This window comes from Petaurus breviceps, unplaced genomic scaffold, assembly GCF_028583685.1.
Source record: "Petaurus breviceps papuanus isolate PSGF00001 unplaced genomic scaffold, PetGlider_PUasm1.0 90769, whole genome shotgun sequence".
Taxonomy (NCBI): Eukaryota; Metazoa; Chordata; class Mammalia; order Diprotodontia; family Petauridae; genus Petaurus; species Petaurus breviceps.
In genome coordinates this window covers 12,516,780-12,529,980 of record NW_027187341.1, presented here as the reverse complement: position 1 = coordinate 12,529,980, position 13,201 = coordinate 12,516,780, and the positions used below count along the sequence as shown (strand labels likewise).

General features: G+C 35.7%; 1 protein-coding gene across 16 annotated transcripts in view; it reads right to left on the bottom strand.

The window, feature by feature from the left end:
- The window catches only part of AKAP11 (A-kinase anchoring protein 11), a 114,979-nt gene that overhangs the window by 17,209 nt on the left and 84,569 nt on the right, over nt 1–13,201 (bottom strand). For all 16 annotated transcript variants that reach the window (XM_069068678.1, XM_069068679.1, XM_069068670.1 and 13 more), the window contains 2 exons: nt 8,349–13,023; nt 2,463–2,612 (listed from right to left, as the gene is read on the bottom strand). In XM_069068678.1, the coding sequence (XP_068924779.1) occupies nt 2,463–2,612; nt 8,349–13,023 (4,825 nt within the window). The remainder of the gene's footprint in view (nt 1–2,462; nt 2,613–8,348; nt 13,024–13,201) is intronic.

The following is a 13,201-nucleotide window of genomic DNA, read 5'->3' as shown; positions in this document are numbered from 1 at the left end:
TTCAAAAACTGGATACAGCTGAACTCTACTCACGGTACTGTTAAAAATTATGAACAAGAACTAATAATAAGCCCTGCATTATGCTACATATTCTTCCATATTTTTCATCGGTAAATTAATACACATTTTTGAGCATGTTACTCAAACATCTACATGTGAAATTTTTCATGTGCCTTGCTGACAGTAAGATGCTGTGCTTTCTAAATATGACTGATAAGTAATGTCACAAAAAAATAAAGTCATAGGTTGCAAATTGCAATCTCTTTTCACATTTTCTTACCTATTTAAAAATATGGAATGAATTCATTTTCTTATACGGTTTTAAGAAATGGTGGTTTTCATATGATCAAACTGATACACTATCAGTACTTGTTGGCTAAATTCAACATCAAGCAGATTTTTTAGTAACAAAGTGATTAAATAAACATGAATATTTCAACATGCACCTCATTCACCAGGATATATCTGAGCTCTCTCTTTGAGTGGGAAATACATGAATGCAAAAGCACTGATTAAGTGCTTACTATGTTAGCTCCACCTTGAGACCCTCTCTTTTGACTGGAGTCTCTGGCCCCAACAATCATTTCATGAGATGCCCTGGTCATGCTCCCTTCACTCCTGGATCCACTCCTCATTCTCTAGTCTTTTTCTACCTCCTCCACAGCAGCCTTTCCCTTCCCCTGCCCCTATCCATTTAAAAATTGAATATAAAGTAGTAATGAAGGCTATAATTTTCTTATACAAGTTTTATATCCATAAAATAATAGTAATATTAAGTAAAAGTAATATTAATATAATAATATTAAGAAAGAGTAATAGATTTTGAAATGTATGCCTAATATCTAATGAAAAACAATTTTTAGTGGAGTTACAAAATAATAGCACAAAGAGTGTACTACTAAGAAATGTTAAAGTGGCAAGAGTTTTAGTCCAGAGTTTATTGAAGCCAGCAGTTTCTCAGAACAAACACCACAGAACAATAAAACAGCACTGAGACAGAAATTTTGTGTTGTAAATGAAAACCTATAAACATAAAATCTGAAATTACTTCCATTTCTAGAATTATAATTGAATAAAAATACTGAAAAAATGAAAATGATAAAGAAATTAAATAAAAACTTTAAAAATTCCTAGGAGAAATGTATGATCTTGGAAGGTATAAGAAAATAATAAAAACAAGAAAAACTACTATTTACTGTTTTTAAGTTGAGGAGAAGCTAGAGTCAAAAGGTATATTTTAATCAAGCTTTCATAAGTTTTTATCAGGAATACACTTTAGGTAAGGTTATGAATAAGGAGAAATAAAACTTTAAAATATTTAATAAAATTTTCTAAAATATTATGGGGGAAGTTGGGTATGATACAAGCACCCTCTACTGTTCAAAACTGTACTTGATTTTATAATGGTTATAGTTTTGCAACTTGCATAATATAAAGGTTATGAACATATTATATGTGAATTTGCAAGCTTTTCCCAGCTGAAATGTTTTGCCAATAATTTCTTTTCCTACCTTCTTCCCTCCAGCTCTAAATCTGTGATCCTATGAACAAAGGGAGCACACACACATATACACACATGCAAAGGAGATCAAATTATTTGGTTTGGATCTATAATGTCATCAGTGTAATCCACAAACGCAAACGAGCAAATCACCTACAAATTATTGTTTTAAGATAGATGAGTAGGGCACTGAGGGTTGACCCAAGTATCCAGCTAGTATGTGTCAGAGGAAGGACTTGAATTCAGATCTTCTTTACTCCGAGGCAGGACTTTTTAATCATTATGCTCTGCTAGATTTTTAAAGTCTATGAAAAGACTTTTTAAAAGATTAAAGGTTATAAAAAATATATATAAAATTTAACTCCACTATTGGCATAGTAGAATTTAGAGTATTTCGAATTAATATTTATTTACAATTTTGAATCTTCTAGTGTTACTTCAATATAAAATCCTTTTATTTATACATTATCTAATACCTTTTACTATAATATTACCTTAATAAACATGGCAAACTCATTATGAATTACAAAACTGGTTAAATAATGACAAACACTTCAATGATGAGTTTTACTATTATACACTGTATATGTCACACCTAATTTCTTTGATTTACAGAACAATTAAACATTTTTTCCTATATTAATTGCTGAAATGGTACTTTTCATCCCATAACACAAATGTGAATGATAAGAATTTTAATTTTAGTTACATGATTTGCTTAGTTAGTGCTGCTGCTACTACTGCTACACTTCATTTTGTAAAGAAACATTTGCTCCACATAGTACATTTCCTCTACTTACAATAAATACTTTCTGCATGGAATAATACCCTATCTAAAATCTGTAGACATTTTTATCATCCACAAGGTTAAGACGTGAAGATTTTCTATAACGAGCCTGTAAGGAAGAAGGCAGGGTCACAAAAACAAGGCAGTTGCATGAATATGTAAAATTTCAGTTACCTGTCACTGAGATGAAGAAAACTGCTGCTCTCATCCTGATGATCATCCTCGAAACTTAGATTGGACCAACTACTGTCATCACCAATACTCAGACTCATCTGCTGGCTACCAACAGACTCAACTGACTGAAAGCCTTCTTTTCCTATTGAACTAAACAGAAATTTGAATCAATGTATCTTTCATTCTACATTATATTTTTGTACCGATTTGATGGGAAAATGGATAGAAATACAAAAACACAAATGATTTGGGAAAGTGAGAAATGTTAAGCTATCTAACCTAGTATTTTATTTCTGATAGTAGCTCAAAAGGGATTCATACCTTAAAAGATATCCTCCAAACAGCTCTAACTTACCTTAATAATTTCCTCTATAATTCATGAATTATCTAAGTCCATTGGACTACACCAAGATCCTTCTCATCCTGTCTAATAATCTATGATTGCTGTTTTATACTACCTGTTGTTCAAAGTTTCCTCAACTGTAAAATGGAAATATCTTCACTACTTTTCATTTGTATGACTCCTTCAGAGTGTTATGAGGAAGTACTAAATATATTTTATTTATTAAAGTCCTATATAAATGTAAGCTATGAATATTAGAACAACTAATAATGTAGAAATACCTAAAATAACATCATGATTTAAGAATTACCTCTCAATTCAAAGATTCCTAGATTTGGTGATGAAGTCCATCCTCACATTACAGTCTTTCTGATTTCATAAACTTTTATCATATTCCCTCCACTAGCATTTGTCTTTCTTAAATGAAAGGATCTATTTTTTTAATCTATTTTTACTAGAAAGTCCTTTTATCCCTTTGATCATTTTCTCTGCCCTTCTAGAGTTTTTTTTTGGTTTTACTATCTTTCGTGAGGCACAAGAAAAAAAAAAGAAATTCATTGTTTGCCAGTAAACATATTATTCTGTGTAAGAACAGAATTTGACTTTTATGTTTTATTTCTCATGTATTTCCCATAGACACCTCACAATCTGTTGGCATTTTAGCTGAAATGGACAGTGGATTAGTGGTTTCATCAATAATGGAGGAGTTAGGCAGTACAGTGGATAGTGTTGACCGAGATTCAGGAAAACCTGAGTTCAAATTTGACCACAGAAAATTATTGGCTATGTGATCCTGGGCAATTCACTTAGCTTCAGTTTTCTCATCTGTAAAAAAGGGGGTGATAACAATAGCACTGACCTCCCTGGATTCTTGTGAGGGTAAAAATAAGATATTTGTAAAGTTTTTGCAAACCATAATGATTTAAATAGCAGTGGTTGATAATTATAACTGATATTTCAAAATATGATTTAGATTTTCTCCTTCTAAACTGATTACCTTGCACTTGTCAACACTAACATATTTTTGCCACTAAACTGATCATTCATAAACTTGTAACATGTTCCCCAAAACTTGCACAAATCTAAGCTTTCCTCAAAAAATTAAAATTCAAGACATCTGCCAGAACAAAAAAGGGAAGACCAAATAAGAAGGCCAGCTGTTATAAGCTAGGCAATAATATGTTATTATTTTTAAAAATCAGAACAGGAAACTACCTTCTTTCCCCCAAACAAAGAAAACTCATAAAATCTCCTATTACTGTGTTGTCATGAGATGTAGAGGTAGAGGACTATTGGTAGAGAACATGTATATACTACCAGAATTTTTTGATATGTTAATTTTGATGAATTTATTTTAATTCTATGTTAAAGGATTGCTCTTGGAAGGAAGAAATCAATGAAAAATATATTTAATATAAAAACAAAAGATGTCAAAAACTTATTTTACAAAAATTGTGCTTACTAGTCACTTGTAACCAGCTTCCCTTATCTTTCTCTTTTTTACTGCTAGGCAGAGTCTGAAAAAATTATTCTGACAACATAGAAAAGCCAAGAATTAATAACTGGTCCAAAAATTGGAACAATTCACATTGAATATAGTATTGTTGTTGTTTGTCCTTTGTTCTCAAGGAGGACCATGACATCAGGAAGGTGATGCCCTGACAGGCAAGTAAATTGGATTTAAGTAGGGGTGGACGGAACAAAGTCACCAGCCTCACTTTCTCCTCTGGAGTCCTTTGAGTCCAGTGGTGAGATACAGATCGGGATGACTAGAGGCTTTTTTCTTTTAAGCAATTGGGGTTAAGTAACTTGCTCAAGGTTACACGGCCAGGTGTTTCTGGGTGGGTGCTAAGTGTCTGAGCCCGGGATTCGATCCCCAGGTCATCCCAACATTGGAGCCGGTGCTCTTACTCGATGAACTAGAGGCTTTTTTAAAGCTGAAGTCTTTCCCAGGTCTCAGTGTGACTGAGGCAACACCCATTCACTGATTAAGATCAGGTAGTAAATGTGGCAGAGAATGGCTTCTTTTTGCTAGTTTAAAAAAAAAAAAAAGAAAAAATCAGTCTGAAAGGGGAAGACCCTCAGGGTTTCTGGCCAAAACAGAAACAACTGCTATTTACATTCACTCTGAGGCAATCAGAGCCCAAACAAGGACCAAATAGGGCCTAGGCCTGGGACTATAACTGGGGAAGTTCAATAAAAGCTTACATTTGTCAAATATTTCTGTACCTCTGACTTTTATGGAATTAGAAAGGAATTAAAAGTAATTCAAGAAACTCATATTCAGTGCCTACTATATGTTGCCTGTGGGGAAAAGTTAGAAATGACACAGTTCCTATCCTCAAGAACCTTACAATATATTAGTAGGTATGACATGTATAAAAATGACAAATACCTAGAATGGAGAATGTCATGGGGACACATAAAAGATCCAGAGAGTACTCTAAGAAAGCATGTAATGGAAGACAATTTTCAGCTGAGTGGATTAAGGAAGAATTTGTGGAGAAAACAGCAGCAAAGTAGATCACAGAAAAAGAAATGGATTTTAACAGGCAAAGACAAAAAGGGAATTGTTTCTAAGCATGAGGAATACCTTATCTTGACATGCCATCTCTCATAAGGTTGAGAGATGGCATGTCGAAATAAGCAAACACTTAACAGTCTAATATGGCTAGAATGCATATTAGGTAAAAGGGTGAAATAATATTAAATCTGTAGGGAGATACAGATTGTAGCACACTTTAAATGTCAGGATGAAAATTTTCTATTTTATTTTATAAGCTATAGGGTGATTCTAAAGTTTTTTGAGTAGGGATGATTATTTGAATGCTATAGAAGAGAAAAGACTAGTGGCAACGGAACTGGATAATGAAGCTATTAAAACAGTCGAGTCGATAATGAGGGCCTGATCTAGACTGATGGCAGATGAAGGGTCAGAGATAAAGCAGAAGCAACAAGAGGAGCCAGACAGCAAACAGGGGAAATAGAGAGTGAGGGAAGGGGAAAGAGTGAGAGATTACTCAGAAGTTGTGGCCTCTAGTGTTATCAGATGTCCAAGCTGCAAGCAAAAGATCTTAGTCTTCATCTTATAACAATATGAATACAGAAAAGTTTATTAATATGATGACACTGTAGCTATATTTATTCTTTTGATATTATTCTAGGCATTTCATATAATAAACTACATGACAACTAGTTGATGAATAAGGGTTGGACACTACCATTGGTGTCACACTCAAAAAAAAATGGGAGCCACTGAACCTTAAAGATCCCAGTGGGTCACATATTGACTTAGAAAACCACATATTAACATCATCTATGTTCTATTGTATTTTTATTTCTCTTGCTAAATATTTCCCAATTACTTTTTAACCTGGTTCAGCCATAAATCTGTACTAGATGATCATTAAGGTCCTCCCTTCCAACTATGGACACTGAAGCTGAATACTTTTGTGTTTAAGAAAAATCTAGGGGCGGCCAGGTAGCACAGCAAGTAAGAGCACCAGCTCCAGTGTTGAGAAGACCTGGAGATCGAATCCCGGGCTCGGACACTTAGCACCCACCCAGAAACACCTGGCCGTGTAACCTTGAGAAAGTTACTTAACCCCAATTGCTTAGGGGCGGCCAGGTGGCTCAGCGAGTAAGAGCACCGGCTCCAGTGTTGGGACGACCTGGAGATCGAATCCTGGGCTCAGACACTCAGCACCACACCCAGAAATAACTGGCCGTGTAACCTTGAGTAAGTTACTTAACCCCGATTGCTTAAAATAAAAAAAAAGAAAAAAAGAAAAAAGAAAAATCTAGCCCCACGTGAAAAGAACTACTTCTTTAACATTATTAAATAAGGTCATTTTTACTCAGTGAGTAAGTAATGAATGATTCTCTCACTGCTAGATGTTCATAAAATAGGTCTTTCTGAAATACACATGCTCAATACTTTCTATATTGGTTTTAAAGTTATGATGATTTCAATAAAAATCTCAGACATTTCTTAGAATATTTGGCCTTGGAAATGTTGATATTGTTTCAATCAGTAAAATAATATATATTACTTAAAACTGCCTCAGCACACATAATTCTTCCTTAAATCTCTTAGATAACTTATCCTGATCTCTCCTTTGATTTCATCAAATTCTTTTATTGTATATATGTCTCATATGTATTGTATACATGTCAGTTAACCCTCTAAGTAAAGTGTAAATTCCTCAAAGGCAGGATCAGTGTCATTTTTCACTTTTGTATCCCCAGAACTGAACACATTGCCTTGTACTGAGTAGTTACTTTAAAATAGAATTGAACTGAAACCAAGTAAGTCAAGTAGTGGGGTGTGTATGTGTGGTGGGAGGGGGAGGAAGAATGATGAACTTTTGCAAAGTTCCAATATGTCAGAGATAGCATCTTAACCCAATCTTTTTATCTAACAAACCTATGGAACTTTGGAGTTGGAAAACACCTGAGAAATTGTCTAGACCAAGCCAATGTAAACCAGAATGGGCATCCCATTCTACAACATTCCAAAAAAAGACAGATCCAGGATCTGCTTCAAGAACTAACAACACTGATCAAGAACTCATCTTCCCAAAGCAGTCCACTCCATTTTTAGACACCTCTAATTGTTAGGAACTTTGTTTCCTTTTTGTGAAGCAAAAATCTGACTATATCACAGAATGCTAGCATTTAAAGGAGCCTCAGTAGTCATCTAATCCAATCCCCTCATTTTAAGAAGAAAAGTGATGCTATCTCTCAGGTATTTAGTGTTCTGTGGTTTAAAAACCTCTTGCATGTGTTGTCACATGTGAATCTCACAAACATCCAATGAGTTAAATAGTGCAGATTTTGCAGATCCTCGAGGAAATGAGAACAGAGAAAATGAATGACGTGCTAAAGGTTACATGCTTAGTAAGCAGTAAAGCCAATATTTTAATCAAGGTCTTCTGCCTAAGGCTTCTTCAACTCTACCAGAGCTGACTTTTATAAGGACTATCTTTCCTTTATTACTATTATTATTATTCATAACACTAAGTTCAGTTTTCAGCACAGAGTATACATGAATATCTTCACAAATGAGTGAATTTTGCAGGAAGAGGAGAATGAAAACAGGCAACTGGGAATCAATACCCACCCAAAAGGTTACAGTTCCACTATGGGGGATGTGGGGGAGGGAGAAGTACCTAAACTGAGACTATAGGTGCTATTTCTGAAAATGAAGAAAACTTGAAAGCACCTCTGGTTTGGTTTTTAGGAGTCCAGAGATCATATTCCATTCTTCCCAATGCACCCCTCTTAGGAGAGGGCAGAACCCTTAGAAGGCAAAGTAAACAGTGCTGAGACTCACTAGTATCTAGTAGTGTGCTCTGTACATAGTAGGCACTTAATGTTTAATGAAGTGAAAAAAAAAGGAGTAACCAATACTTAAAACAGGGAGAATATAACTTCTCATTCCATAAAAAAATGTGTGCATGTATGTGTGTGTGTATATATATATATATATACACACACACATATGTGTCTATGTGTGTATGTATAACATTTACAAAATTTACCTGATGTTAACATTGTGACCAATGTTCGTCATAGCTGAAGTCATTATTTCTGCGGTAAGGTTGTCAGCAAAGCTCACACCATCCTTCCCGATTCCACTATCAGCTGCCATACTGATATTACTTAGTTCTCTTTCTGCTTTTTCAATAGCTGCAGCAACTATCTTTTCAGCCAACACCACCTTCTGTTCAAGATCAATATGGATTCTGGGAACATCAAAGTGAAGAAGTCTAGACTTCTGACAGCCAGTTACAAGTTTTGAATTAGATATTGGTTTGTTTTTAGCAGAGGACTCCTGTCCAAAAAAGTATTGTGATGATTTTCCCATACAATCCTGGTGTTCTTTCAGGTTACAATACCTGCATGCTGTACCAGAAAATGGTGACAACTTTTCAGCATAAGTAAATTTATCAGCTGATTTTCTGTTCTTAGAAACTTGTAGAACTGCAGATTCCAAACTTATTTCTAAAGTGTCATCTACTATTTTTTTGGCATATTGCTCTATAGCTTGAATAATGCTGTCTCCATGCCCATATTCATTTAAGCTACTTGTGCTGTGGTAAAGTTTTTGTTTTGGAGAAGAAAGTTGAAGAGATTTAGAAAACGCTGATTCAATATAAGCCTCCATATCTTCGTCACATGTAGATTTTTTATAAAGGCAAGAATCTGTTAAAGATTTTGGCAAGCCAACTGTGGACATTTTTAGCTTTCTTGTGACGTCCCGTGTTATGCTGTAAGCAAGGGAGTCTGAAAATCTTAATAACTCTGGACATTCAATTCTCTGTGTAAGTTTAGCCCTTTCATCAACTTGGTTTTCACAAAGATGACCTATATTTATTTTGCCTTGTCCTTTTTTATCTATTTGATGCTTATCTCTATTCAAGAATTTTAACAGTTCATTCTTACTGTTCATCTGTGAACTTCGTACAGGGAATAGTTTTCTATTATATTTGAGCTGCATTTTTCTAGCTGCTTGTTGTAGTCCTGATTTAATAGATCTATAAGCAAGTCGACTAGCATATTGATCCATTATTAACTCACTATTAGCACCTTCCCTTTTCAGAACTTGGATAATGTGACCAGCATACTCATCTGTCACACTTTCACAGCTGGGATACTTGGATGTCAGACCTGACATGTAGGAATTCTGACATAATGAATGGCTAAGTGGGTCAACCTCTCTTGGCCACTGTTCAGACTGAATATTCCACTGCTCTTTTGAGCAACAGTCTCTCTCATCTCTTTTGAGACAAACACTATCCACATAACAATTATTCTTCTTTAGCCTCAGTAGTTTACAATGCCTTGATTTTACCATTTTCTTAGCCTCTCTGATGACGTCCCCAGCCACATCACCTGCATAATCCTGTAAGCATTGTAAAGTCTCATCTTTATTTACAAGTGTAGTATATCCAGATGTTTGACTCTGAACATTTAAATGAGATTTTGTACTAGGTCCTTGGAAGCTTTTACCGTGTAAATAGGAAGCAGCCATGTCAGTAGCCAAAGAAAGTATATGTGTAGCTAAATTATTTGCATATTGAGCTGTTTTCTCTGAACACTCTGATTTCACATGCATTTCTGGATATTCCTCATCTTCACTGCTTTCAACTTCTTCTGAAAGAGACCTCATGAGTTTCAACATAAACTCTTCTTTTTCTATGGTATTTTGCTCATTTTCAGATAAGCCACTAAGAGATGGATTTCGAGGTGTAGAAGGGGGTGTAGCAGGTGCAAATTCTTTTGCTAATTCTCCTTTGAGCTTTTTGGTTAATTTCCTTAGGTTCTGCTCTGAACTAGTCTGAGGTGGTACTAGAGGAGTTGGTGGAGGGGTATCAGGTATTATATTCCCATCTCTGATTTTCTGTTTATCTTCCACCTGTGAAATGTCTTCACCAGGAAGCACTGTAGGTGAGAAAGTATGAGGAGAAAACCAGATTTCTTGCCCAAAAGGCAGAGGACCAAGCACAGTTTTATTCAGGTCATGTTTTTTTAATGATTTGTCAAAAGGCTTTATTGAAGAGTCCATGGCCTCAGTGAGTTCCTCGGTATTCTGTCCTTGCAATGTTACATCCGGACACGGTGGTAGTGTACCTGAAGAAAACTTGGAAGCCACTGATCTTTTATATTCTGGAACATAATCCTTTACTAATGAAGACATATCCTGAGTAGTCTGATCTAGACCATCTTGAAAGTTGATTGGCTTATTCGGGGTCACCTGTGGCTCCTCTTTAAGAGCAGGCAAAAATTGCTGTTTCTCTGTTGTTTCATGTTTCTTTATCAAACTAGGCACATCTTTTCTAATACTGCCTGTGCATGTTGGCATACCTGCACTGTGTGCCACATTCTTATTATTTGATGCTACAAATTTGCTTTCATCTATGGAGTGCTTTATAATATATTTAGATAAATGATCAGCAAAATAGCTTTTGGAGCTATTTTCACCATGCTGTAGAGATGCTCCACCATGTGGTATATGGTTTTTGCCTTCTGCTTTGTCTTTAATTGAATAATCTGAAGAGTCTCCAACTGCTTTGGTAACTTTGGAGGAGGCAATTGCTTCATAAGTTTCAGTTACTATCATATCTACCATTGTTCCAGAGAAACTATTGATAGCTGACAGATCACAGGCTAATTCTGAAGAGCTATTGATTCCAATGCTATTTGTTAATTTAAGATCATTTTGGTTATATGAAAATTCATAGTTATTTTCATTACTCAGATTGTGGTTTGAAGGTAGACAAATATTTCTAAGACAAGCTACTTCCTCTTCCTTATTTTTTGTCATAAAGTATGTTTGGGTAGAATCATTGTACATTTTATGACTACTATCTGATGGAAGATGAGAACTTTCTTGACATATATTAGATGAAGTATGATATCTGCCAAGAGCACTTCCTGCCAAGGGCACTGGTATGGAAGTTACAATGCCAGAAGTACAAAACAAAGCCTGCTGAACTGTGTAGTCTTTTCCATAGTCCAGTACTGGATTCAATGCTGTCAGCACTTGATCATGACAAGTAGGAAAAGAAGTTGAGGTTTGTGTTGACTGCAACACACTTTCTGCGCTGACATACTTGATGTTATCCATAGAGACACTAATTGCTGCCTTTGTGGTAAAAGTCACATCAACTTGTGATAGCTCAATGAATGCTTCCTGTATGACAGATTCAGACAAATCCTTTGCATATGATCTAACTACTTTGTCTTCATAATCAAAAGGGCTGCTGTGTGACCCTGTGGGTGTGGATGGATGGGAAAACTGGCACACTTCCATAAGGCCTTCAAAAATAAGTTCTTCAGCAAGGTCTGCAGCAAACCTGGCAGCAGTGTTAGTAAATATTTGCTTCTTGACATAGTGTAAATCTCGTAAAGCACTAGTTAGAGCATCCCCAACCAGAAAGTTGGCCAAACCACTGATGGCACGCTCCTTCAGCAAAAATGCTCTCCGTCTTCCAATTTCATTAAACGCCATATCAAAGACTGAGGATGTTAGTTTCACTGCTAAGCTACAGAGTGCACTGGTACATGAAGAGACTCCCTTCTGCAAGTCTTTAAAAGCATGACCAAAACTTTTGTCCACAAGGTCAGCAGCATATTTCTGAATATTCTCCTTAATCATTAAAGATTTGTGTTTTGATCTTACTTTCCAATCAAGTTCCCTGTGTTTAAGGTCTATAGTTAGAATTTTCCCCTCTGTGGATACAATACTATCAATGCAAGATATATTTTCAGTGCATCTGGGGACTAACTGAGAATGAAAAACAGAGCCAAGTATTTCACATGAAACATTGTTTGCATAATCAGAGTAAGCATGATAAATGTTATCATGATTTTCACTAAACCTCTCTCCACTGACATCAATGTGGCAGTAGCATTCAGTAGTAGTGCAGCTCCCCAGAGGGCTGAAAGCTGAAGATCGGATGGGACTAAACAAACCACTGTCTTCTCCTGATGTTTTCACTGGGCGAGGAGAGTCTGGGACATCATACAAATTACTGTAAGGTGATTCTGGTTTACGAGGAGTTGGTTTTCTTACATTAGCTGGGAGAGTGGGACGATCAAACTTGAATTTCTGAGGATTCATGGTAGTGGTAATGGAACAGGATTTCCCATGTTTGTGAACTCTTTTTTTTGGTGGGTTTCCTACAACAGGCTCCCATTTAAGTGGACAAGAAGCATCCGAAGCTTGTTCTAGCTCATCAAACTGATCAAAACTGTCAAAAAATTCACCTATTTCAGAATCTGAGTCTTCTATACCATCTTTCCCTACAGGAATCTTGGGCAACTCAAGTTTTGCTTTTAAGCTTTTCTGATACCCTTCTTCGTCTAAGAAAATAACAGGGCTTGGGCTTGAACATTCTGATTCAGATGAATCAGCAGGAGAAGATGAAAATAGTGTTTTTTGTAAAGTAACACTTGTATCTGAAGGATGACATGACTTATAGAAACTTCTTTGAGTCCAAGGTTCAGAAATAGATGTCGTGACTGAATTTTTCACATTAGAAGGTCGCTCTTTGAATCCCAAAACATTTATTAGGGAAGGTGAAGACTTGGCCACTGACTTCTGCCACACAGAACTAACCAGGACCTCTGAATCACTGGCTTCTAAGCAATGGGCAGGGATAGTCTGTGAAGCAGCATCACATTGGCTCCGCAATGTAGCAAAGCTCATTCCTGAAGCAAAAATAAAATTATTCTTCAACAAAAAAAATTAACTTATTTTATATTAGCTGACTTTAATAAAATGTATGAATAGCTGAAGAAGCACCTTTTGAACTTATACTAGTTGACCAAAGCTTTTATCTTAAGTCATATAATATAATTGTTCATGATATTCTACAATTCCTCTCTA